Source organism: Patagioenas fasciata, chromosome 16 (genome assembly GCF_037038585.1).
Source record: "Patagioenas fasciata isolate bPatFas1 chromosome 16, bPatFas1.hap1, whole genome shotgun sequence".
NCBI lineage: Eukaryota > Metazoa > Chordata > Aves > Columbiformes > Columbidae > Patagioenas > Patagioenas fasciata.
Genome location: NC_092535.1, coordinates 6390431 through 6415916, shown reverse-complemented (window position 1 = coordinate 6415916; position 25486 = coordinate 6390431). Strand labels below are relative to the sequence as shown.

Here is a 25486-nt window from a genome sequence, read left to right as displayed (position 1 = left end):
GGGGGCAGAGCGCGGAAGATGGCGGCGGCGGGGCCGGGGGCGGAGCCGCTCCGGGCGGCGGGCGGGCGGGCTCTATGGCGGTCGCGGCTGCGCACACGTGGCCCCTCCTCCCTCGGGCTGCGGGCGCTGCGGGTGCGCGAGCGGCACCGGCACCGGCATGGGCGTGCATGTGGAGACCATCGCCCCCGGCGACGGTGAGCCCCGGCGAGCCCTCCCCTCCTCCTCGCTCCCCTCCCCGCCGGACCGGTCCTGTCCCGGTGCCGATCCCGATCCCGGTGCCGGTCCCGGTGCGGGTCCCGGTTCCGGTGGGCTGATCGGTGCGTGTCTCCCCGCAGGGCGGACGTTCCCCAAGCGCGGCCAGACCTGCGTGGTGCATTACACGGGTGAGTGCCGCCCGCCGTGGGGCCTGCAGGGCGGGGCTGCCCCGCCGACACCGGGAGGGTCCCCCCGCCCGGCCCGGTACCGAGGGACGCGATGGGGGAGCGGGGTCTGTCCCCCCGCCCGGTGCCCTGGCAGCCTGCGGGGACCCCGGGCCTGGCCGGTGTGGGCGGCCCGGCTGGGCCGCGGCGCTCCCGGGGAAGCCGGGGGGCCCGTCCCACCCCGTGGGACCAGGGGCTGGAGGTTCTCTGGGGAACGGGGTCCCGGCTGTGCCCCATGGCCGTGGGGTGGTCCCCATGGGAGCCATTTCCCTCACGGCCCCATCTATGGGGCGGCTTTCTCGTGGGTGCAGCCCTCTTTTTTGGGGGTGCACCGGAAGACAGCCCGAGGGGTGGGCAGGGGCATCTCTGGCAGGCGGGACACCCCCCACCTGCATCCGGGAGTCCCTGGGGGGGTCCCAGGATGGCAGCCGAGCCAAGAGCCCCCACGCTGCGTGCTCCCGTGGGACACCGGTGTCACCCCCCAGAGACTCGGGGTTCACCGTGTCAGAGCAGGGTCCCTGCACCCACAGCGCTGTCCCTGCTGCCCCAACCCTTTCTCCCTCCTGGGGTGACACTGAGGTGCCCGTGGGGCAGACCCAGACCCACAACCCACCCCAGGATGTTTTTAGGGTGGGCAGCGGGGGCACTGGTCCTGGGGGGACCTCAGTGTGGGTAGTACAGGTGCTGTTAGGGGTTGGGGTGAAGTATTTCGATGAGAGAGGGTTGTACTCCAACCATGTCCTCCAGTAGACTTCTCTGAGCTTGATGGCAAATAACCTAACCTTGGGATGCTCAAAAATGTCACTCTGGGGGTCTCTTCTCCCCCTCAGCCGCCCTTCGAACAGCTCTGGCTCAGAAGGGTGGCTGCTGTGCTCCGGGGTAAAAACGAGTTGACCCATTTGTGGCTGTTTCTGCTAATAACCGATTCCGCTTTCCACCCTCCCCTTGCCCGTGGCGGGGGCCGGGGGTGCCCCTCGCTGCGGAGCAGGGCCCGGCACAGCCGGGCGGGCGTCCAGCCCATCTGCTGCTCCTCCATCTCCCCCGACCTTCCCCTTCCCTCAGGAAGCGGCTCGGGCTCCCCCGGCCGCCCCATTTCCTCCGGTGGAAGAACAAAGGGAGGCTGGCAGGGCGTCAAGTGCTCCCGGGGGGCCAACCCCGCCGCCCGCCTGCCCTCCCGGCTCTGGCACTGGCTCTCCCGTGCCCGCGGTGCTGCCGGGGCTCTGCCGCCCGCCCTGGCCCCTGCCTGGCACAGCTCCCGCCTTCACATCCCTGTCTTTAGGCAAAGTGCTCCATGGTGCTCTTACTCCTGACAGACCCTCCCCGGCAGCGATCCGCTGCGTGTGGGAGCGGTTCTCTAGTTTCCTTTTCTTTTAAAATTGTTTTTGTTGTTGTTATTGTCTCCTTTTGGCCTTTACCTCCCTAGTTCCTCTGCAGGCAGCTTCTACCCCCCCCACACCTCGGCAGGCAGCAGAAATCAAACCCCTCCAGGCCCTGATGTCTGCGTCGGCAGCGCAGCTCCCGCCAGCCTGTCCTGCCAGAGGCCAGAAAACGGCAGAACGGTAGAAACCTTTGATTCCCGGCGTTGTCATGATGGTCACGGAGCCCAGAGCGGTATCAGGGATGGCAGCAGAGTGTGGTGCTGGGGGTGCTGTGCTCCCAGCTCCTTCCAGCTCTGTCCCCGGCCGCCCTTTGCTCCCGCACCGAAACCTGCTGATGCTGGGGAGATCCAGCCCGTGCTGCACTGTGATGGGTGCGCGGTGATTCAGCTCTTGCTCTGCTGGGTTATGGATGTGCAGTGTCTTGGTTAAAAACAACAACAACAAAAAAGCCCAAAACATTTGGGGAAGTAAACCCCAGTGACCTAAGGGTGAAGGGGCATTTGGAGCCGTCCGACAGCTGCTTCTGTGTGTGCCCAGGCTCCTGCTTAGTGTTTTTTGGCCCTACTGAGAGCAGCCGCTTTGTCCCAGAGGTGAGCGACAGACAGACGGATGGCCCCAGTGCAGCAGGGCTGTGCTGAGAATGGAGGGGACAGCAGAGCATCCTCTGGGTCCCTGGTTGCTCATGCTGAGCTTGCAGAGGTGGAGGCACTTGGGGGGAGCTTTGGGAATTGGACCCTTTATGCTTCCTTTGGTCCCGAGTCCCTGTTTTGTGCAGGAGGTCGTGTCTGAAGCTGTGGGGAGCAGGGACAGCGTGGTGGGGTGTCCGAAACAGCCTGTGATGTGAAATCTGTCACAAAGGGCTGTTAAAGGAACTGAATCGAGGATGAAGCTCCCTGATGTGTTTGGGACTGCTCAGAGCAACTGGTGCGGGGCAGGAGGGCTGTGCAGGAGTGAGCAGATGGGGGTGGGGGTTGAGGACCAGCAGCCCTGCCCCCCCTAGATCTGTCTGCCTGGGGACCACGGTACTTCCCAGCACCCGGGCATTACTGCAGGCTGCGGGCAGCCTCGACTGCTGACTTTTGGTGCTGCCCATGCGGCACCCGGGGCAGTGGGTCCCCCCTTGCCACGTCTGGGTGCTGCCACGCTTGAGCAGCAGCACAAAACACTCTGCGGTTGCAAGATGTTTCCTACCGAGGTGTGTGGCTGCCCGACGGTCGTGGAAGCTCAGTGACTTCTCCCAAAGCCCCCAGCAGAGCCCCCTCCTGCGTCCAGATGGGGGAGTGATGGGCAGCACTGGTGCAGGCAGCTCTGGCACTGGGGCGTGAAGCATCTGGCAGAGGGTGCTGGTAGAGGAGGGTTGATCCTCAGCTGGGCAGCCCTGTCCTTGTGCAGGGGGTTGGAGCTGCCTGGGTGCCCCAGGGCTTTCGGGTAGGGTTTCCCATCCTCTCCCTTCCTGTTTTGGGAAGCTGGGGATGGAGGGGGCACGGGTGGGGCTCCACATCCCACCGGCAAAACCCCAACATACAGGTTTATCTCCAGGGCTGCCCCTGCCTGCTCCAACACCGCTCTCTGACACCTCTGCCCGTCCCGGGGGCGGGGGGACCGGAGCCAAATCGCACGTTGCAGCTGGCATCTCCCGGCTGCTGCCTGCCAAGTGTGGCAGAGACCTGGCAGAACCGCGCTGCCTGCCCGTCCCCAGCCAGGGCTGCTCTTGGGAGACCCCCGCTCCATCCCCTACTGCCACAGCCCCCTGCTCTTCCTCACCCCGGTTCCTCCAAGGCCCCCCGTGTCCGTATCGCCCAGCCAAGATCTCCAGGGCAGTCAGATCTTTCACTTGGGGCAGGCAGGTCCGTAACCAACCTCCATGGGCTGTGCCATCCTCATGGGGCCAGTGTTGGCCGTGGGCAAGGAGCCATGCTGGGGTGGCTGCTCCTCCAGGGGCCTTGACCGGGCAACTGCTTTTGCCAGTGGATGCTTTGCCTCCGTAATAGCTTTGAGATCTCGTTATCTCCATGCTCAGGGATGAGGAAATGGTTGCTCGTGCTTGTCCAGAGCTGGAGAAATCTCCTGGGAGCCTCATGGGCAGAGGAAGTGCCAGAGACGAGGACGCTGTCTCCGAGGCATCAGAGCCGCTTTGTTTTCTCTGCCGGCATGGTTGGGGGAGCACGGCAGCCCCATGCTGGGCACAGGGACGAGCTCCTGTGTGCGATCTGCACCTTCCTGGTGCAGGGCAGCCCGAGGGATCGATCCCCTGGGTGCTGCAGCCAGTTGTGTCTCTTAGTCCCTCTGTCCTGTGACCAGGGTGCTGCCAGCTCCAAATGCTTCCCGAGGCCGGACCTGGGCAGGTGAGCTCGGCGCAGGGACGGGCAGTGCCACCCGCTCCTGCACGGGCTCCACAGCACCTCCCGTATCACTGATGGTGCACTTACATTCCCCTAAATGGGGCATTAACTGCGATTCAGTTCTGCAGGCCGCGGGGTGCCCTGCAGGTCCCTGTTTGCTGTGACAAACAGGGTTGTGCTGCTTTGTCCTTGGGGGTTTTTCCTCTGTGAGTGCAGGCACGAGATGTCCCCCTGTCCCTCTGCAGCCGCCCCAGCTCATTGCAGCGCCCGAGGGCTCGGCACTGAGCTCGGGGTCAGCTCGTGTCACAGCCCAGCGGCGCTGCCTGTGCCAGCCAGAATGGCCTGTCCCGTGTCCCCACTGCCAGCGTCCCCGCCAGGCAGGAGCAAAGCCAGCGCTGGGGAGCGGGGAGTGCTGCCAGACGGGGCTGGAAGCAGGTTCAGCAACAAGAGGCTTACCCTGGAAAGGAGGAAATGAGAAAAGTCCAGATTTACCATTCCAAAGTCCAGGTTTGCGGCCTGACCGGCTGAGCTGGTGCTGATGCTCAGAGCCCTAGAGTGGGCTTCCCATGAAATTAAAAGCTTAATTTTACTCGCTGACTGAATCATGGGGCCACTGGCCCCCACCTCCTACATCTTCCTGCCAGCCAAGAGGTTTTGGTGCTTGTTGCCTCTGCAAAGGTGATGTATTTTTTCCTATTATTTCCGTTCAGTGCCTCCTATCACCCTCGTGGTTTGTGTGCCGTTCGCTCCGGCTGCTGTCACGACATGAGCCTAGGCTGAGATGCCCTGAGGCATCTTTTGCGCAAATGCATTTTCTCTTGCTCGTGGGGTGAAGGAGAGTTTATTATTGCTCTTAATGCAGGGCTACATTAATACGGAGCTGGAGCTGCCTTATAGGAGCAGCAACTCCGCCGTCCGGCGGAGTTGCTGCTCCTATAAGGCAGCTCCAGCTCCGAGATTCCCCAAGAAGGTCAGGCAGGGAGCAAGGGAGGGGAGGAAATTCTTCTTTTGCTCGTGTTGGGGAGTTATATTTAGCCCTGGGGATATCAGCCTGGCTCAACCCTCACCGTACAGCATGTGCGGGGGGAACGGGAGCTGCCCCAGGCACGTGTGTCCAGCACTCAGTGCTGCCGCTCCCCGTCATCGTTCCCGGGTCTGGGAGCGATTTGGCAGTGGGATGTTGGGGTGCATGGGGAGATCTGGAGCTGAGATGGGGGCACCGGAGCCCCGAGTGGTGGTTTTGGGTGCCTGAAGATGGAAGGCTGCCTGTGGCGAGGAACGGGAGGGGTGTTTGCTGGTGGGATGGGAAGCGCCCGGCTTGATCCTGCTGCCTGCAAAACATCTGACAGCGGTGCTGTGATATGGGGAAGAGTTTTTTCCCCTTCCCTTCCTTCTGCTCCCCCTTTTCCATCCTTGGGAGCCCAGAGGAGCGCTTGTCTCTAGGTCGAAACAGCAATCCTGCCCTGTTCCATGGCTGGTCCTGCCTGGCTGGATGATGCTCTGGGGGGGTTCTGGTGGTTTTTTCCCCTCCGTGCTACCCTGTCAGGTGTTTCCGCAGGGCAAAGGAGGCTGAGCCGCAACATGTCTTTGACTCAGGGCTATGTGAGCTCTCCCAGGGTGACTGTCACCCGCTCAGGCTGTCAGGTCACAGGCGTGCATGTGTCCCCTGTGTCACCGTCATCTCCATCCCTCTCTCCCCAGGTATGCTGGAGGATGGGAAGAAGTTTGATTCCTCCCGCGACAGGAACAAGCCTTTCAAGTTCGTGATGGGGAAGCAGGAGGTGATCCGCGGCTGGGAGGAAGGAGTCGCTCAGGTACCTCTCGCCATCTCCCGTGCGGGGCTGGGGAGCTGCGGCGTGGGCAGAAATGGCTGCGTGCAGCTCGTTCTCTATTTTATTTTATTTTATTATTTTTTCTTTAATTCCCCTGCATTTTCCGCCCCTCCACCCCCTCGGTGCTGGGAGGTGTGGGTGTGAATATCACCTTCTGCATTGCCACCTGCCAGATGGCAGGAATGGAGCAGGGCCGGGCCCCGGGAACACCTACGGCACGTCGGTGACTCAGCAGTGACATTTCTGCGCTGAGTCAGCTCTGAACGGCGGCGTGGGGAGCTCTTGGGCCTCCTGCTCCCCATGGAGCCCACATGGAGGGAGGCCCGGTGGGCACGGCACGGCTGCGGTGCCTGTGCAAGTGACACTGGCCAGCGCCGTGTGCCACTGGGGGCGCAGCACGAGGGTACTGGTGGCTTTAGGGAATGGTCCAGCCCTCCCTGCCTGTCCTAAAAACACTCGTGTGAGGAACATCCCAACCCCTTCTGCTGGTGTAGCCCATGCTCCCTGTCTTTCCCTCCTGACGTTCCTTCCTTTCCTCTTCTGTCCCCTTTAGTTTGTCCAGCTCGGGTCCCTGCTCTTGCCCAGTGTAGGGAGGGGATTGGGGACAGGTCTGTGTCCCTTTCACTGTCACTCACCTGGTGACTCTGCCAATCTCCTGACACCCCCATGTTTCTTCCCCTGCTGCAGATGAGCGTTGGTCAGCGGGCAAAGATGACCATCTCCCCAGATTATGCTTACGGCTCCACCGGCCATCCCGGGATCATCCCACCCAACGCCACTCTAATTTTTGATGTGGAGCTCATGAAATTGGAATGACCTACCCCAGCACCTCAGTCTCGGGTAAGGGGGGTGTCAGCGGGGGGATGCTGGGATATGGGGGACACTCAGGGCCCCAGCTCTGGTCCCAGGTGAGTGTGGGGAGGCAGGATGGGGTGGTGGCAGTTGGGGGTTTGAGAAGGATGCTACGGGCAGGATGGGGCTGTGCTCCCCCTCCATATTTGGGGCTTGAATTTGTTAAACAAATGGTGCAGTTTGCCGTAAGCACGGTCGGTCCTCTGCCTGTTTCTTCTGCAGGCGGGAAGGAAGCAACAAGCAGGCAAGGAGCAGGCAGGGAGCAGGCAGCTCTCTCACGCTGCTTCTCCTCTCTCCCAGCAGGTTTGGCACATGGAGGAACCCAGAATCTCAGCTTCAAGAAGAGTGCACATGACTTTGTACGGAGCTTTTCCCGATCGTCCACTACACTCATTGTATAACCTGACACCCGATTGAATGCCTTTGGTCACTAAGCTTTGCCTCTGACTCTTCCTCCTTGTATCGTGTTTTTATGTCTTTTTAAACTATACACCGTAAACCTCAACTCTTTTTGGGTCAAGTTCTTAATCTTATTTTTGTTCCAGGTGTAGACTACGTTTTACCAGTATTGCAGACAGGCTGCCCTTAGATAGGACTCATTGGAGCAAAAGGAAACCCGGTAGTTACTCATTTTGGTGCCGATCTCTCGGTGTTTTCAAACCAGGAATTGCTGCTGCTGCAAAAGCCATAGCAGAGTGAGACTGAATGGATGCGGAGAGCGAAGTAGCGTTAGGATGGTGTGTAGGTCCCTGCCTGGCAGGGGGGGCTGTGGGGCCTGGCCCTGCTCCCTGGGGGGTCGCTCTGGGGAAGAGGGGGCTGCTCTGCCATCTCACAGTGAACCTGCCTTCCCCCCAACCCCAGCCCTGGTTTGCATTTCTGGAGATGGGTCTACATCAGAGACCCCCACACCCTGAAAATTCAGTAGCTTGCATAGAGCTTTCTTTAGCTAAAAAGAAAAACAGCAAAAGAAGGGAAAGGAGCTGGGGGGGAGTCAGCTCAAAGAAAATGCCCCCATCCCCTCCCCCGCCTCCCGGAAAGGAACCATCAGAGCCCAGTTGTCCCCAGTCTGAGCAGACCTGACCGTTCTCTCCTGACACCTGATGCTGGTCATCGCCGCTTGCCTGGTCTCACAACGATGCAAAGCTTCCCCTGCTGCTGTCCCACCTGCCCCTCCGCCCCGCCTAGTCATTTGGTAAGAGAAATTGCCACCGTTCACTTCCTTTTCCACCGCATAAAGGTATCAAGTTTTATTATTGCAATAAAAACGCTTTATGCTGGCTTTTCTCAGCCCGGTGTCTCGGAGGTTTTTCGCTCGCCTGGTCTGTCGCTCAGCACAGCTGGTGCAGTTCTGGGCCCTTGGGGTGCTATGGGTGCTGTGCTGGGCTCTTGGGGTGCTGCAGGTGCTCTGCTGGGCTTTTGGTGTGCTGCGGGTGCTGTGCTGGGGTTTTGGGTGCTGTGGCAGCAGGACACAGCTTCTGGCTGTGCTGGCTTGGGGTGTTGCTTGGTTGCTTGGCCCTGGCACAGAGGGACACCGGGGGCTGACTGGGTTCTGTGGGAAGGTGATGGAGGCCTGATGGAATTTGCATAATTAATTGCCTTACCATAACCTCTTAAGCATTGCCCTCTCAGCCTCTGGCCATTGTGGCTGACTCAGCCTGGACTGGGAGTGGGAAGGACAGACAGACAGACATGTGCACCCTGTGTCCCCCCAGCTCCAGAGCCGCATGTCGCTGTCTCTGTGTATTTATTTCGGTCCCCTTTGGAGGTTGGATGCTGCAACGTGTGACACTGCACATCCAGCAGCCAGTATTTGCAGGCCAGGTCACCATGGACCTGAAAAGCCTCCTGGGGCTTTTTTGGGTGCTCTTCTCAGTGATTCGCCCTGTGCCTGGTCGTGGGACCCCGAAGTCCCCGCTCCTGCCCTGTGCTGCTGCAGCTTGGCTGCTGGCACCCGGCTCCTCCACAATGGCCTTTGCTCCACGGTCATAACGTGGCCATGACTGATACCATGGTTGTGATCAATAATGTGTCAAGTCCCGGCCCCTGAGCGGGTTCGTTTGGAGCCAAGTTTGTATGTAACGGGGGCGCTGGGGAAGGCACTGGGGACAACAGCAGCCGTGGGGCTCCAGCCCCTATTTGGGGAGCCCAAGGTGTGCACGGGGTTTTGTGGGATTTGGGTCAGGCTGTGCAGTTATTAGCACTGCCCATAATTGCTACTCAATCAAGCAGAACAGGGAGCTGCTGGGGTGCCAGCACCGCACTCTGCCCTTTGCTGCAACCACTTCTGGGTGGAAACTCTGGATGAGTTTGGGTTTCTCTTCCTGCAAAGCTTTTTGCTTTAATCATTAACGGGTGCCAGGCGGTGCCGTGGCTTCTGGCTGGAGATGAGCCAGGGCTGGAGGGAGCTTGGGACCAGCAGCCCCCTGGCCATGCAGCCCCCGCTGTTCCAGGCAGGGATGAGGGTTTGGGACCGGCACAGACCCTAGGGTGGATCCTTCTCGGGCTGCTGTAGAACGTGTCCCTGCTCCTGGCTGTGATTGTCACCATGGGGCTGCTCCCATCCCAGGCTGGCTGAGGGATCTGTTGGGCTGAAAATAGCACCAGTAAATAAAAAACTTCCTCCCAGTCTGGCACCAGGAGCCGGGACGTGCCCAGCTGCTGCTCCGCAGCGGGGCTGGCCCCATGCCAGCAAGCTCCTGGGCTGAGGCCACCAGATCTGGGCTCAGCTGGGTGCCCGCAGGAGGGGACACTGTGGCCCATGGCCTTCCTGGCACTGTCAGCGGGATGTGGCAGGTGAGTGCTGGGTCCCGGGGTGACACGGCGATGTCCCTGGCAGTGGGATGCCCGTGTTCACCCCGTGCCCTGACTCAGCTGAGCTCCGCACTCACCATGTTTCCACCCGTGGCGCGGGACTCCCACGGGGTTGTCACACCTGGCGGTGACAGCTGGAAGGGTGCGGGACACGGCATCACCCTCACCGCCACATCAACCCCACGTGCCTGGGCAGTGGTGTCAGCAAGAGGAACCACCCACGCAGTGCTGCTCACCGTGGGGCACCCCCTCTGCCCCTCCACCAGCACCCCCAGTCCCAAGTTTGGGGCACCCCCTCTGCCCACCCCCCCCAACCACTCCCAGTCCCCAGTTTGGGGCACCCAGCTGCAGTGGCCCATATTGGGACATAAGGGCTGCGGTGGGGACAAGTGATGTGCTGGTGCCAGCAGGGTTGGTGACACAGTGGGAGGGAGGGGGGGGCTCAGCCCCATCCCTGCTCCCCCAGGATGCCCAAACCCACAGAAAATCATCCCAATCCCTGTCTATCTCTGCAGTGCCAGGGCCCTTTGCAGCTTTGTGTTCACATTCCTCTTCCTCACCTGTGCCCTACCTGCGGGGGTGGCAGTCACCTGAGGCTGCCTGGCCCCTCCCTGAGCCAGGCAGGGCTATAAAAGCCCTGTGACCAGGCAGAGGGTGACACAGAGTGACACAGGGAGCTGGGAGCTGCTAGCAGGTGAGTACCAGGGAGCTGGGCTGGGGATGGGGGGTCTCCTCCTTCCAGAGGTGCTGCTGGGAGCGGGGGGATGCTGCGGTCCCTGGGCTGTGTACAGGACCCTGCCCAGTCCCCACGGGGCTCAGAGCTGGGGCTGGGTTTGGCCTCTGTGCCCCAAGGCTTGGGCGATGTGTTTTGGGGCACACAGCGATGCAGGGCTGGGCTTTGCCATGGTCACAGTGTGGGGCATTGGGGCGTAGGGGGGACTGATGGGAGTTTAAAGGCAGTGAGGAGCAGTCAGGGGGGCTGTTCCCAGGGGACATCCCGCTGTGACGTCTGGGGAGCAATGGAATGGCCCCATGGGAAGCAGGACCTGCCACCAGCTAAACAGTGCCCAGGGTACCCATGTCCCAGCTCCTGGGAAGTGGCACAGGTGATGGCCCTTGTGACATGTCCCTGAGTCACCCGTGAGGCCCTGGGTGACAGCCCATCTCCGTCACACGAAGCCAGGCATGTGGGCCAGGAGGGATGCTCAGGGAGAGGCTCCTCAGCCCTGAACCACCTTATCCCCATCCCCAGGCTCGGCAGCAACCATGGCGACGCTTTACCCCTCGCTGGAGGACATGAAGGGCCACCAGATCCTGCAGGTCAGTGTCAGCGGTGTTACGGGGGGCTGAGCAGAGCCCAATGGAGTCCCACCCGCACAGGATCCCTGGGGCTGGGGACACAGCCTGCAGCACACCCCATCTCTCAGCAGGCACAGGCAGCAGCCGCGGTGAGGACGCCTGCCACCACGGTGGCTGCGGAGAAGCCGAAGCTCCCCTCAGACACCGGTAACATGGCTGCCGCCAGCTGCCCCTGCCCAGGGGCTGCCTACGGGCAGAGGGAGCAATGGTCACTGTGCAGGGGGCTCAGCTGAGACCCCACAGCTCAGTGCGTGGGTTGAGGATGGGATTTGGGGGTTTCTTTCCACTGGCCTGGGGGGTTCCTGGGAGGCAGGTGACGGTGGTGGGTTGGGAACCACAGGCACTGAGGCCACTCTTGGTGTGTCCCACAGCGCCACCTGTGCTGTACCCCAACCTGGCCGAGCTGGAGAACTACATGGGGCTGTCTCTCTCCAGCAAGGAGCTCCAGAAGAACCTGCTCCCTGAAGGCAGCACCGTAGGTGTTGGGGCTGGCAGCTCCCCCTGCCCTGTGCGGGACCCCACGTCACAGCATTGCTGGGAGGGGGGTAACTCTAGGACCCCGTCCTGCCCAGGGAAGGGACCAACGTCCCCCAAGGGCTGATGTGCCCCATGTCCCCGCTGGTCTTGCTGATCCCCACCTCCCTCGCAGGAGCTGGCCGCTGCCGAGCCCGCCCCGGGCCAGCTGGTTGCCCCCCTGAGCGGGAACAACGCAGGGCTGCGGCGGGCGGAGATCAAACCGGGCGTGCGGGAGATCCACCTCTGCAAGGACGAGCGGGGCAAGACGGGGCTGCACCTCAAAAACGTCGACCAGGTGAGGGGCTGGGCCAGTGTGGGGCTGTGCATGGCACGGCATGGTACAGCTCAGCATGGTGCAGCATAGGGGTGTTGATTGACAGTGCCTGAACATGAACCAGCATGTGCCCAGGTGGCCAAGAGGCCACCAGCATCCTGGCTTGTAACAGCACTGGTGTGGCCAGCAGGACCAGGGCAGTGACCTTCCCCTGTGCTGGGCGCTGAGGAGGCCAAACCTCAAATCCTGGGGTCAGTTTTGGGCCCCTCAAGACAAGAAAGCCCTTGGGGTGCTGGAGCGAGTTCAGAGGAGGGAACGGAGCTGGGGAAGGGGCTGGAGCACAAGTGTGATGGGAACGGCTGAGAGACCTGGGGGGTTCAGCCGGGAGAACAGGAGCTGAGAGGAGACAGGGACACAAAGAAATAGCCTCAAGTTGTGCCAGGGGAGGCTGAGGTTGGATCTTGGGAACAATTTCTTCCTGGAAAGGGCTGTTGGGCATTGGAACAGGCTGCCCAGGGCAGTGGTGGAGTCACCATCCCTGAAGGGGTTGAACAGGCATGGAGATGAGGTTCTCAGGGACATGGGATAGTACCGGGGTAGGGGAAGGGTTGGACTTGATGATCTTGAGGGTCATTTCCAACCAAAATGCTTCTGTGATTCAATGACATGGCAGGGCAGGGCACAGCATGGCACAAGCATGACAGCACAGAGCAGCGTGACATGGCGCGGTGCACCACGGCATGGCAATGTGTGGCATTAAGTGGCACAGCATGTCACAATGTGACACGGCACAGTATGACGTGGTGCCTAGCGTGGTATGGCTGCCCAGTACCCGTGTGCCATTGCTCCCTCCGTGTCCCCAGGGCATCTTCGTGCAGCTGGTGAAGGCCAACTCACCAGCGGCGCTGGTGGGGCTGCGTTTCGGTGACCAGATCCTGCAGATCGACGGCAAGAACTGCACGGGCTGGAGCAGCGACAAGGCGCAGCGGGCGCTGAAAAAGGCGTCCCCAGAGAAAATCGTCATGGTGGTGCGGGACAGGTGAGCACGCAGGCAATGCCAGTGACACTGCCGGTGACGTTGCCAGTGACATTGCCAGCACTACCGCGTTCTCCCTGCAGGCCTTTCCAGCGCACTGTCACCCTGCACAAGGACAGCGGTGGCCAAATCGGTGTCGTGGTGAAGAAGGGGAAGATCGTGGCGCTGGCCAAGAACAGCTCTGCCGCCCGCAACGGGCTCCTCGTCCACCACTACATCTGCGAGGTGAACGGCCAGAACGTCATCGGCATGAAGGTGGGGGCTGTGCACAGCCGGGGGTGCTCGGGATGGGGCCAGGAGAGCTACAAGGGACTGCTGGGGGGGTTGGGGAGAGCTTGACCGCCCCCCCGGACCTCCCTGCTCTCTCCCACAGGATAAACAGCTCTCAGAGGTGCTGGCGGGGGCCGGCAATGTCGTCACGCTGACCATCATCCCTACTGTCATCTATGAGCACATGGTCAAACGGTGAGACCGCGGGGCCATGGTGCCCCTCCCACCCCGCTGTTGTCCCACAGGGACCCCTCCAAGAGCCCCCCCGGGTGTCCCCACTGAGCACCTGTCCCTGTCCCCAGGCTCTCGCCGGGGCTGATGAAGTCAGCCATGGACCACTCCGTCCCTGACCTGTGACGCCATCGCTGCCGTCCCAGGAGCTGACGCTGGAGCTCGGAGGGGCTGCTGAAGGTACCTCCCAGCACCCCCAAAAGAAGCTGTTTTAGCACAAAACCCCTTGACTCTACAGAGGCTGGTGGCTGTTGGGTGGCACCAGGGGACCCCCGTGGTGCGGATGTCCTCACCTCACCCTCATCAGCAGGGATGAGGCACATGCCTCCCCCTGTCCCGGGGTCCCCATGTCCGCCCGTGTCCCCACTCGGGCCAGGCCCCTCGGGGCTGACACCAAAGGCTGGTTCCAGCCACAGCAGACACAGACCCAGTGACATTTATTACATCCACCACAGACAGTGCGTACAGGACAGGGGCAACAAGAAAAGGGGGGTTACAGCTTTTTCAATTCTGTATTTTAAAAATATATTATATAGATTTGTCTTTCAAATATAATCGTTACATTTATTTCTTGGCAAAGCTTTGGATAGTCTAACAGACGTGTACACAGATCCACAAATACATTGCACAAGAGGCGTACGTACATCCCAGCTCCGCTCACAGCGCCCGCCCTGGCTGCTCTGCCACCGTTTCTCCCCAGATATTACACCTGGCAGCCGGTGCTGCTGCCTCCACCACCCCCCCGTGCGGGACAGGGGATGCGGGGAAGCGCAGGGGATGCAGGACATGGTGGGTGCCGGCATGTGGAGCATCACCAGGTCCCCCAGCCAGCAGCACCCATGGGTGGTGGAGTGGGGTTGGGGGGGGGAAACACCGTTAGTTCAAGTCACGAAGAAGCCACAGACATTCGTGGGGGCGGGAGCACCGCACACCCGGGGGAGCCCCAAGTCTCACACCTTGCCAGCCCCCGCTGAGCAATCATTGCTGTCTTTGCTTTTCAAATAAAAAGGCATTATTTTTTTTTTCCGGAGGCCACCAGCAAAGTGGGGACTCGGCTGGGCTGGGGCAGGCGAAGGCGCTCGGCCCTGCCCGCACACCCCTGCCCACACCCCTCGCTGCCCCCGGCAAAGGCATCCTGGAGCGCTGGCACAGGACGGCATCACCGGCACCACCGCTGCCGACACCGCCAGAGCTCCCAGTCCCACTGCGCGGCAGCCAGAGCCAGGGCTGGGGGTTCCCCCCCACTCGCTGCTGCCTCAGCCCCCCAACACCAGGGCTTCAGTCTGTACCAAAAAAAAAGTGAACATAGTGCAAAGCAAAGGGAGGGACTGAGGCTCCCCTGGGGCTGCCCGGTGCCACCACAGCCACCCCAGGGCTCCATCTCAGTGTGGGAGGCGTCTCCCACCCATGGGCAGTTTGGAGAGGGATCGAGGGAGGGGGACACTGGAGTGGGCTGGGACGAAGGTGTGCGATGGGTTCCCATTGTCCCCTGAACCCGTCCCTGTGTCTGGGCAGGTTCCCTCCGTCCTCCCAGACTTTGCTGTCGTGGTGCAACCAGCACCCACTGTGGCCCCCCCAGCTCTCCCTGCTGCCAGGGGCTCCTCACCGTCACCTGTCCCTGGCAGGACAGGAACAACCACAATGTGACTGCAGCAAAGGGAGAGAGCCCCCTGGGGGTGGAGCCCCCTGGGGGTGCAGCCCCCCCAGCAGCCAGGCCCTCTGCAGCAGCTGTGTCCGTGGGGCAGGGGGTTGCAGCATGGTGCTCAGTGCCACGTACCCCATCGGCGCTTGACACCGTTCTTCCAGCAATAGTCCTTTCCCTCCTCTGGGACAAAGGAGCCAGGGGAGGCCAGCACATCCCCACACCCCCATAGACTGCCCCTGGCCCCTTCCCATTTCTCCCGGGGCTGTATAATGAGCCAGAGCTGATGAAGGACCCCAGGAAGGGGGACATGCTGGGGCTTTACAATCAGCAGTCGGGTCCATGGGGGCAGGTGAGGGGCATTGGGGGGGTGTCAGGGCTGGGTGCTGCCCCCGGGGCTGGCAACGGGGCGACAGCCCATCCTGCGGATGGAGTGGAGCGCAACGGTGCAGCAGCCGCGCAGCAGCGAGCTGATGTTGTAGATGGGCTGGCCCTGCCGGCGCTGCGAGCGGCACAGCCAGGCCACCGTGGGCACGGCCGGCACCACCACCGCCAGCAGATCCACGATGAAGTGGCGGCTCCAGTAGCTCTTGGCCGGGGCGGCCTCGCAGCCGGTGGCCTCTGTCGCCTCCTCCTCCGCCGTGCAGGTGATGGCCACCGAGGGGCTGGCGCTGGGGGGCTGCCGCACCGCCGGGTTGCAGGGCGCTCCCCCCTCGGCCCCGGCACCCGCTGCTGCAGTGTCAGGCTCGGCCACCAGCAGGTCCGTGGCCCCAGTGGGGTTGGAGAGCTCGGGGATGGGCATCACGTCTTCCATTTCGGAGACCCAGACTGAGGTGGGGCTGCCCAAGCTGCAAGCCTGGGACTTCATCACCTTCTCCAGGATGGTGTCCAGGTCGGGCTGGCAGGGCACGAAGTCCGTCTGGATGGCCCGTTCCTGCATGCAGCTGGCCTGCACCCCCGCCTCCACGCCCCCCCGCAGCCCCAGCAGCTTCTCATAGGTGGTGCTGGGGGGCAGGCGGGCGCCAGGGTCATTCCCCCCCTCCAGTGGGTCCGTATGGCCAGGAGCGTCCTCCGCCCCCATGAAGCCGCTGTCGGCCCCCTCGTCCAGCGAGATGGTCTGTGAGCCCCCCACGTTGCGGTCCCCGGCCCCCTGGTCGCTCAGCTTGGTGTAGGTGGAGCTGCGGGTAAGGGACCGGGCTGGGGACCCCCCAGCAGACTCGCCGGCCCCCTCCTCCTTCAGCGCCCCATTCTGTGCCACCTCCATGCTGTGCAGCAGCGTCTCTAACTTCTTGTTCTGGATGTTGATATCCACAAAATACTTCTGGAGCCCCTTGTCTTTCTCCAGCAGGTTGTTCTTCACCGTGTCGATGACCTGCTTCAGCTGCTTGATCTCCTTGCGGGCTTCCTTCAGCGCCAGCTGGGCCTCCACGCGATGGCACTCCTCCTCGATCCAGTCCTCCTGCATCCGTGACAGCTGCGTCTTCAGGTCCTCGATCTCAGCATCCCTGTGAGAGATGTGGAGGGAATGGCCACCGTGCTGAGGGGGCTGCAGGGACAGCCCCATCCTCACCTGCCCCACACTGAGTCAGCCAGATCTCCCAGTGACAAGCGCAGCTGGATGCAGGGATGGATCCAGGGGCTTGGGGACCCTCGGGAGGGATGCTCAGGGACCCTCCAAAGGGATGCTTGGTCTCTTCCCGGAGGGGACACAGAGCCCAGGGCTGCGTGGGGACAGGCAGGTGCCCTGGGTGGGTGCGTGGCAGCTGGCACGCCAGCGAGGACGTGCCTAAGCCTGAGAGGAGCAGATGGGGATTAGCCACTCTCTGACGCTGAAATTCAGAAAAACCGTGGCAGAGACTTAGCCGGGGGTGCAGGGGAGGGTGCAGCCACCACAGGTGGGATGTATGGGTGCTGTGACCCCCAAATTGTGGCTCCCCAGTGGGACAGGTGGCAACGCCAGCATACTGCATGCCCGCAGTGCCACTGCAAAGCCGTGAACCTGGTGCCAGGGCACGAGCTCGAGGACAAGACACAGCTCTGGGAACTGAGAGTGCCCAGAAGGACCAGTCCCATATGGGAGGTGCCACCGCAGGTGCTGGTGGCTGGCACTGGGACCCTGACCAGTGGCTCCCATGCCCGGGACTGTGCCCGCTGTCCCCGCGCTCACCTGTCCTGCAGCCGCTCCTGCGTGTCCTTCAGGCGAGCCTTCAGGTGCCGGATGCAAACCTCCTTCTGCTGCAGCGGTGTCAGGTACTGCTCTGGCGTTGGCGGCTTGATCCCGTGGTTGTCACTGCAGAGGTTGTACTTGGCCGAGCGCCTGTGGGGACATGGCTGTCACCCACCCGCCACTGCTGGCACTGGCACGGGTGAGCAGGGGCTGGCCAGGGAACAGGGCTGGGTGGCACAGAGAGCTGTGTGCCACACGAGACGCCCCAGCATGGCAGCAGAGTGGCCCAAGACCCCCGTGTGTGGGTGCCGGGCAGCACCAGCAGCCTCCAGCCAGAGACAGGAGCATCACGTTTGGAGCAGCCAGGCAGCAGCGTAACCTTGCGATACCCCTCAAGTCCTCCCAGATGTGATGCCACCTCTAGGAGCTGGCAGGCGGTTGGGGACAGCCCTGGTGCCTGTCCCGCAGTGCGGTGCCCGGCTGTTCATGCCCCAGCTCGCCAGGACATCCCTGCGGAGCAGTGGGGCTGACACCAGCTCTTACCAAACCTCGATGGGCAGCACAAGGGGATGGAAACAAAGCTCTTGTCCAGCGTGCCTTGGGTCCCCAAGGACCCAGCATGTCCCTTGGGGTGCAGCAGCAGGGGGACATGTGCAGCGTGCAAGCCACAGCCACGGCAGGACAGAGGGACAGGGACAGGGCACCGGGCTGGCAGGCGGGGGGACAGGGAAGACGGGACAACAGCGGCAGAGAAGTCTGGAGGAGGACGGTGGGGTCTTGGCGAGACACACCAGCAGCTCCGCCGGCTCCGGTACCACGGGCACAGCCTCGCTCCGCCGGCCCCTGCGCTCCTGTCCCCAGCCAGGCACCGGCAGCCGGGTGATGGGTTACCTTGGGGTGGGGCTGCTGTCGCTGCCCTTGTAGGAGCCTGAATTGCTGCTGCTGCTCAGCGAGGAGGTGCCGTAGGTGTCCCTCCCGGGGGGCGAGGGGCGCCTGGAGGCAGGGAGAAGAGGCTGTGTCTCAGGCCGAGTGGCTGAGGGTGCTGAAGACTTAAAGAAGGAGGCAAAGCCACTCCGTCCATACAGCCCGCGGCTGCCAAACCACCACACCGAGGAGGACACACAAGACAAAAGGACAAAACAAACAGCAGGGATCAAAATGGCACAGACACAGCGGTGGGGTGCAAAGGCAGGGCTGGGGGCTGCCCACCCGCTCCCCCCACTGCTGTGGCATCCCCGCACCCCGAGCACCGGGAGCCCCTTGGGAGCTCCCAGCAGAGCTTGAGCTGCTGGCTCAGCACCGACACCTGGGCAGAGCTGCCTCTTCTCTCTGCCCATGCTGCTGGCAGCAGTCGGTACCTAAATAACAGCATCCCAGGTCATAGAGACATTTGGAGGGGAATAAATGCTTTTTTTTTTCCTTCTTTCTCTCTTTTTTTATTTAATCCTCCTGATCTTTAACTCAGCGAGAGGCTTTTCAAGGGCTACACCTCCCAGCATCACCGCCCCCACCCCAGCACCCCTCAGGGCTGGGTCCCCCCACCACCACCTGCCTTTGCCCGGACGGACAGAGGGGTCGGTCCCGGCAGCAGGACGGACAGAGGGACAGTGGGTGCAGCACTTGGGGGCTGCATGCCGGACAGAGAAGTGCTGTGCGGTGAGCAGAGACATTCAACCCCCCAAAAGTGGAGCTGGGGGTTGGTGCTGAAAAGTGGCAGCTGGTGGGTGGGTGATCGGTCCCTCCCTGCTGCCAGAGGTGCCAGGTGGGCGCTGGTGATCAGTCCCGGGGGTGAGAGGCCAAAGCATATTCACCTTCGTGATCCCGTTGACGAGCGTCTGCTCCCCGGCAGAGACATCGCCGCGGTGCTGCGGGTCCTGGGTGCGGGGAAACTGCGGGTGAAACAACAGGGAGAGGGCATGAAGGCAGAGAAAGGGCCTGGGGAGACGGGAACCATGCGAAGGGGTGAGCCCCTGCACTGGGCATCGGTTTAGACCCTGGAGACACCAGTGTGAGGACAGATGTGGCCTGTATCCCCTGCACATCTGGGCTGTGCTCCCTGCCTGCCTCCCACAGGCCAGAAACGCTGGGATGCCGCACGGTGAGGGATTTCTCCACTTCCAAGGCAAAGGCACCTGCTCACATTTGTGCTGCCCACCCTCCCTCCCAGCTGGCAGTTTCCCACAGTCTGCTCCTGCTCTAGCCCCTTGGTCCAAAATCCCTTTCCTGCCAGTCTCCAAGCACGGGACAAGCTTTCCCATGACCCCAGGTCCCTGTTCCCACGCAGGGACACAGGGCACCTGCAGTGGTGACAATACTCGGGGCAGAGATGGCATGAGAGCTCTGACACCCAGCCCTGGACCCCACCGAGTTCCCCCCATGCAGGTGGTTGGCCCCACACAGGCTGGGCACCTCTTTTTCCTTCATTAAGTCAGAATCACCCGTTCAGCAGTGACACTGGGTGAGGAAACCCAGATCCCCACATGATGCGGCAGCAGCAGCTAATCCCTCAGGAAACACAGAGCCCTGCTCCTGTAAATAAATAGGCCAGAGCCAGGGGCTGGCAGAGGAGGCAGCAGCTCAGGGAGAGCTCTGGAAAGGACCTACTCGGCACATCCATCCTGCCAAGCATCCCACAGCACTGCCGCCACGTCCCACCACAGTCACAGGCTGCTGGGGACAGCCAAGGACACTGCTCAGGCTCCTTCCCCATCCCCGAGCCCATTCACCATGCCGGTATTGTCCAGATTTTGGCAGCTCCAGCCCAGAGCAACGGGAGCAATGGGACCAGCCAGCAGATAATCGACGGGTGATGGGAAATGCCAAGTGCTGCTCAGCCCCGGTCCAGGACAAGACAGGGAGGCAGAAGAGAAGGGGGAGCATGGCCAGCTCACCCCAAAGCAGCCTTTTGCATTTGCCATAGCAGGGCTGGGTTTTTTCCAGGCTACCTCCTGACTGATGCTCAAAGCTTGTGATACCAGCCCAGGCCTCTGCTCTGCCCAGGATGCGCTGCTCCCTGACCCTCAAACCAGGGCACCGCAGAGCCCAGAGCAGAGGAACTGGCGATGTGCAGCCGTGGTGCCCCACGCTGGGGGGTGCCAGCACCCCTGGGATGCAGTGATCAAGATTTAGGGGTTCCTGGGATGGACACAGCGGGGAGGAGCCGGGCAGGGGCAGGCAGCGCTCTGCTGTGCCGGATAACGGCTCCTGAGCCGGCAGCGAGTGCGGCTGGTGCTGCGGGTTTTGCTCATGCAGCAGCGTGAATCAGCATCCAGCGCAGGAGCCGAGCGTGGCCCTGGTGCCAGCGGGAGCATCCAGCGGGAGCATCCTCCGGCAGCGCCACGCGGGGCTGCGGCACAGCCGGCTCCGGCTGCGGGGCCCGAAGAGCAGGGCCCCCCTGTCCCTCCTCCCCACACCACAGGGTGCTCCCCGAGCGGGTCCTGGGCAGGGCTCTGCAGAGATTTGTGGTCCGTTCCCGCAGAGAGGAAAGGAAAAGCGTTCAAAGCTGAATAACCACCTCCCTGAGCACGCTGCAGGCCTGCAAAGAAGACAACGGCAGACACGGGGACCAGGAAACACAGGGGAGTGATCAAGAGCAGGTCACTAAAATCTAGAAACCATCTAATAGATGGGGCTTGGAGCAGGAGCCAGAGCAAAGCTGCAAGGACAAGCAGAAATGAAGAAATGCCATAAAAACAAGGATGGTGCTGGCGGAACTGCCCATGGCTGGCCCCACACGGGGAAGGTGGTTCCTGCTCAACATGGGGACAAAACCTCAAAAACGAACACCAAGAGCCTCAGAAGCAGGAGAGGAACCCTCCTCCACCTTATTTTCACCTTTGCAGAGTAAGGAACATGGGAATTGTTTTGCAGGACACAGAAGAAATGCAGGAGAATCCCTGGCCTGTGGGTTGGTCACTACAGAGCTGACCAAAGCAGTTTGTGCCCCAGAGGAGAGGACGTGTACCCAGCACAGGCTCCAGTGAGACCTCAAGCAGCATGAACCTGGCACCAGAACCCGGTGCTGAGCCCGACGCCACAGACGGCAAATGCTGCTCCTGCAGCCAAGGAGCTCATCTCCGCACCATTATCCGTCTGGGACACACAGTCCCAGCCCCGCAGTGCAGCCCAGGTGTGCAATAATGCAGATTTTGACAGCCACGGCCCATGCGAGTGCACAAACACAGGGGCAAGGTCCGGGTGATTCGGGGAGCATCAGCTTGTCCCTGAGCCAGGGGGACAGTGGGACCCTGCTCAGTGCAGCATCTTTGCTGCTGCTCCTGCTGCCCAGGGTTGCTGGTACAGGGCAGGGTCTGATGGTCCAACTTACACCAGATCCAGAGATCACACTGCAAACCACCTATATTTGTTCCAGCAACTTGCAAATCACCCCCAAAACGCAGCCTGGGGGACAGGCAGGACGGACGCTGCCTGCTGCAAGGGTGAACGCTCCCTCCTGCAGCCACAGAAAAGCAAAACTCCCTGTGAATCTCCCAGCCCATCATGGAATGGAAAGGCAGCCCTCCTGAAAACAACAGCACAAAACAGTGCTTATTGTGAGCAACAGCATCAGCCCGGGAATTCACGGTCAATAAAAGCAACGGTTCTTGGTAAGGAAACAGACGGAGTCACAGCACAAGGAGCTGACACCCCACAGGAGGGTGCACGGTGGGTACAGGAGCCCCCAGGGCTGGAGTCCCCCCCACACCGCCACCACCCAGGTGGTGACACCACGGGGCTCCGGGTGGTCCTGAGTCACATCCCCTGATGGTACCCAGCTGCAGTGGGGATCTGGGGCACCGTCACCCCACCATGATGGCGACACAAAGCCAGAGCAGTGACAGAGCACACTGAGGCTCAGACCAGTGCCCCAGGAGAGCATTTCCCCAAGAACTGTAGTTCACCCATCATTTTGGGATTGCTGAGCTGCCTCTTTGCTTTGAATGCTGGTGCTTCCGCACTTGGCGCTGGATCCCCCAACAGGCAGACAAGGCTGGGCAGGAATCACTCCTCCCAGAAGCTTCTTCCACCAGAAAACGGGGCCACAAGACCCCGGAGAGCCCCTCGCCACCAGCTTGGCTCGGCCGCTGATGGTTCCTCAGTCTGTTCCTCCGGAGGTTTCGCCACCGCAGGCTCTCTCGCTCCCAGGGCGCCTCTCTGCTCCATGTCTGCAGGGTTCAAAAGGAACCAGCTGCTGCGCTGGCCCGGGCTGCCCCACCAGCTCATCCCGACCTGCGGGGACATGCAGGAGCCAGCAGGTCCGGCTGGCAGCCCCGACCCTCGGCATGCAGCCACTCACTGCATTTCCCCAGTTTTCTCACTCGCTGCTTCTTTTGTCGGGGTTCCCGTCACCCTGCATGCCGCCAGATTCCCTTATTTCCCTTGACGCATCCTGCATTAGGAGCGTTTTGCAATGGTGGCACCAAGCCCAAGCATCTAAGAGCAGCTTCGGTTCCACAGAAACCTCGGGAGAAGAACCACGCCTGGCACACGCCGGCAGGCGCCTTCCCTGCAGGTCCTTTCCTGGGTTTTCAGCCTTCCAGTACAAACAAGATTAAAAGCAGACAGCAAAGTGGGGGAGGAAATCACAGCTTCATTTTTCCAGGGAACAAAAAGGGCTCCCAAGGAGACATCCCTGCCTTTCTGACACAGGCTCTGCTCTTTCCTTCACACTTAAAATAAGCAAAGCACTGAACACAGCAAACAAGCAGCCACCTGATCTGGGACAGAGCACTGTGTCCCCAAAACAACGGCAATGCTGGGATCGGTTTGTGTTTAGAAGGGACTGGGACGCAGTGGGTGGCACTGGGAAGGAGCAGGATCCGGCAGTGGGGTTGGCAGAGTCTGGCCAAGCGGGGTCAGTGCCGCGGGCACCATCTGAACTGCCAGAGGCCAACACCGGCTGCCCAGTGCACAGTGGTGACCATGCCTGTGTTCCTCTTGCCACCAGCGAGTTTTGGGGAGGCAGGGGCTGACTTGCTCCTTCCCAGGAGATTCCAAGGGAGCAGCAATATCTCCAGGGGCTGGGAAACTACTCCAGCAGAGACAGGCTCATCCCAAGGCAAACAGCACTTCACCTGGTTCCGGACAGCGGGAGACGCTCCAGTTCACCCCAGAGCAGAGCGCTTGGGGCAGGAGCAGGGACAAAACGCACAGGATGTTTATGCAACAGCGCCAGAAAAATCAATTTTGCTAAGAGTAGTTGTATCACGTAACGAAACGCAGGAGCATCTCCTTTTATTCTCTTGTTTGTTATAAAATGCTGAGTTGACACCCAGAGATTACAGGAAAATAGAGACCATTCGAAAAGATCGGGTTATGCAGCTCATCACTTTTCCAGCTGACCTGGCTGCAGCACCAAACAGGGAGGTGGCAATTCCTGGCCCTCATTAGCTAAAAATCAGGTGCCTGACCAGGGGGAAGAGGCTGGTCTCTCGCTGAGGCCTCTGCAGGCAAAGGGAAAAGAGCTCTGTGACAAATGCTGTAGCAGCAGAGAGCAGCACAGCCGGGATGCAGAGCCCGCGGCCTCACCCGAGCCTGGGGGAGTTGGCAGGTTGGGATCACACCCCACAGCCCATCCTGTGCTGCTGCTGCACTGGGCAGCCCAGCTGAGGACCCATAAGCAGAAAGAGGAGCCCATTCTTTCAGGACACACAGGCAAAAAGATGGAAGAGAAACCCAGCTTCCAGCACAACAGCTACTCCTCCCGCCGCAGCCCCACACGGTGGCACCAGGTCTCCCCGGACCACCAGCCGCCGTGGACCAGAGCTGGGAGCGACAATGGTCACAGGGGATCAGTCCCCACACCCCTGGCATGGCCTACTCAAACATGTCGCATCTCCCGCCCCAGCTGCTGCAACGCTGCCGAGGCATTGCCCCTCCTGACCCCCTGCCAGGGACCTCCGCAGCCCCAGACACCGGGATTTGCACCTTTTTTTGCACAAGGTCACGGCACAACACACCTACTGCCCGGAGAGGGAGGATGCTGGTATTTTAAGCCCAAAAAACACACAGCAGCGGGTTTCTGTGCAACAACCAGGCAGCACTGACCTTGCGGGGAGGAGAGAAAAGGAGCACCCGGCTCATCAATCAGCTCCCGGATTTTCTGTGTCCCTTCAGAGATGGAGCATTAAGCCATTAAATAATAAAATCTCAATTGCAAAGAGGCTCCTGCAACGCCTGTGGTGCCAGGAGACACATTTGGATGCTGTATGAGCAGATGTAGGTCTGGTGCATGCAGGGAGGGTCCAGCGCATGTGATGTGGGTCTTGTTCATGCAGGGAGGGTCTGGTGCGTGTGGTGAATGTCTGGTGCACGTGATGTGGGTCTGGTGCATGCAGGGAGAGTCTGGTGCATGTGCTGTGTTCTGATGCATGCTCTGTGGGTCCAGTGCATGCAATATGGGTCCAGTGCTTGTGATGCAGGTCCGGTGCGCGTAACGTGGGTCCAGGCACACGTAGTGTGGGTCTGGTACATGCAATGTGGGTCTGGTGAGTGTGCCATGGGTCCGGTGCATGCAATGCAGGTCCGATGCACGCACTGCGGGTCCGGCGGGTGTGACGCAGGGCTGGTGCACTCCGTGGGGTCCGGCGCGTGTGCTGCGGGCCCGATGTCTGACCCACCCCACGCACCCTCTGCCCCCCCTCGCCCCGCGATGGGGAGCGGCGCTGGCAGCCCCGTGCTGCGGGTCCACCCCCTCCGGAGTCCGCAGCCCAAAGGGATGAGTCACGGCGGCCCCGCCGCCCCCCGCCCCGCTCCCCGCTCACCTGCGCGGGGCCCCGCCGGTGTCCGGGGCGGCAGCGACGGCAGGGGGGGCTCAGCGACCTGGTGGGAAAGGGAGGGAGAGAGCGGGCGGTGAGCGGCGGCTGCACGGAGCGGGGCGGGGCGCGGGGCGACCCCCCCAGCCCCCCGACCCCTTCCCCCGTCTCCATCACCTGCGCCGGCCTCCATGGGTGCGATGGGGCGGCCGGGGAGCGCGGCAGCGGAGGGATGGATGGAGGGAGGGATGAAGACAGGGAGAGAGGGAGGGACGGAGGGATGAGCCTCGCAGCTGCGTAATTTGCCTCCCTCCTCTGCGCTCTTAAAGCGACGGCAGCGCGGGTGCCCCCCCCGCCGGGTTTCCCCCCGTTTCTATGGCAACTCCTCTCTGCCGGGGCGCAGCCCTGCAAAAAATTACAAAAAAAGACAAAAAACAGCCGGTTTGGGAGGTTGGTCCCCGGCGGCGGAGCCCGCGGGCCGGGTCGCGCTGGGCTCCTCTCCCCGCGTAACCCCGGAGGAGGGGGAGGAAGACGCGGGTGGAACCGGGGCCAGCTCCGCGCTGCGAACACCCGGCCGTTGCAGTCATCCCCCCCGCCCCGGT

General features: G+C 61.8%; 3 protein-coding genes across 12 annotated transcripts; 2 read left to right on the top strand and 1 right to left on the bottom strand.

The window, feature by feature from the left end:
* Positions 1–66: 66 nt before the first annotated feature.
* FKBP1A (FKBP prolyl isomerase 1A) lies at positions 67–8111 on the top strand. Of its 2 annotated transcripts, none has more exons than XM_065850050.2 (5): positions 67–194; positions 336–383; positions 5842–5954; positions 6660–6812; positions 7125–8111. In XM_065850050.2, the coding sequence occupies exons 1-4, from the start codon at positions 158–160 to the stop codon at positions 6786–6788; spliced, it is 327 nt and encodes a 108-aa protein (XP_065706122.1). In that variant the 5' UTR covers positions 67–157; the 3' UTR covers positions 6789–6812; positions 7125–8111. The 2 variants fall into 2 exon arrangements, with proteins under 2 accessions (XP_065706122.1, XP_065706121.1); XM_065850049.2 differs by having other exon boundaries at positions 68–194; positions 7128–8111.
* A 2180-nt stretch (positions 8112–10291) lies between these two features.
* SDCBP2 (syndecan binding protein 2) lies at positions 10292–13887 on the top strand. Of its 2 annotated transcripts, none has more exons than XM_065850166.2 (9): positions 10292–10329; positions 10888–10955; positions 11066–11141; positions 11366–11469; positions 11644–11805; positions 12648–12823; positions 12904–13075; positions 13194–13285; positions 13393–13887. In XM_065850166.2, the coding sequence occupies exons 2-9, from the start codon at positions 10902–10904 to the stop codon at positions 13445–13447; spliced, it is 891 nt and encodes a 296-aa protein (XP_065706238.1). In that variant the 5' UTR covers positions 10292–10329; positions 10888–10901; the 3' UTR covers positions 13448–13887. The 2 variants fall into 2 exon arrangements, with proteins under 2 accessions (XP_065706238.1, XP_065706237.1); XM_065850165.2 differs by having other exon boundaries at positions 11063–11141.
* On the bottom strand, positions 13742–25433 carry SNPH (syntaphilin). 8 transcript variants are annotated; one of them, XM_071815581.1, is made up of 7 exons: positions 25062–25431; positions 24894–24951; positions 24178–24240; positions 18942–23573; positions 18022–18222; positions 17131–17280; positions 13742–16468 (listed from the first exon to the last, which is right to left on the bottom strand). In XM_071815581.1, exons 4-7 carry the CDS (start codon positions 19082–19084, stop codon positions 15337–15339), a joined length of 1626 nt encoding a protein of 541 aa, XP_071671682.1. In that variant the 5' UTR covers positions 19085–23573; positions 24178–24240; positions 24894–24951; positions 25062–25431; the 3' UTR covers positions 13742–15336. The 8 variants fall into 8 exon arrangements, with proteins under 8 accessions (XP_071671682.1, XP_071671685.1, XP_071671687.1 ...); XM_071815584.1 differs by having other exon boundaries at positions 18942–19019; XM_071815586.1 differs by having other exon boundaries at positions 18022–18123; positions 18942–19019; positions 25062–25429.
* Positions 25434–25486: the final 53 nt, after the last annotated feature.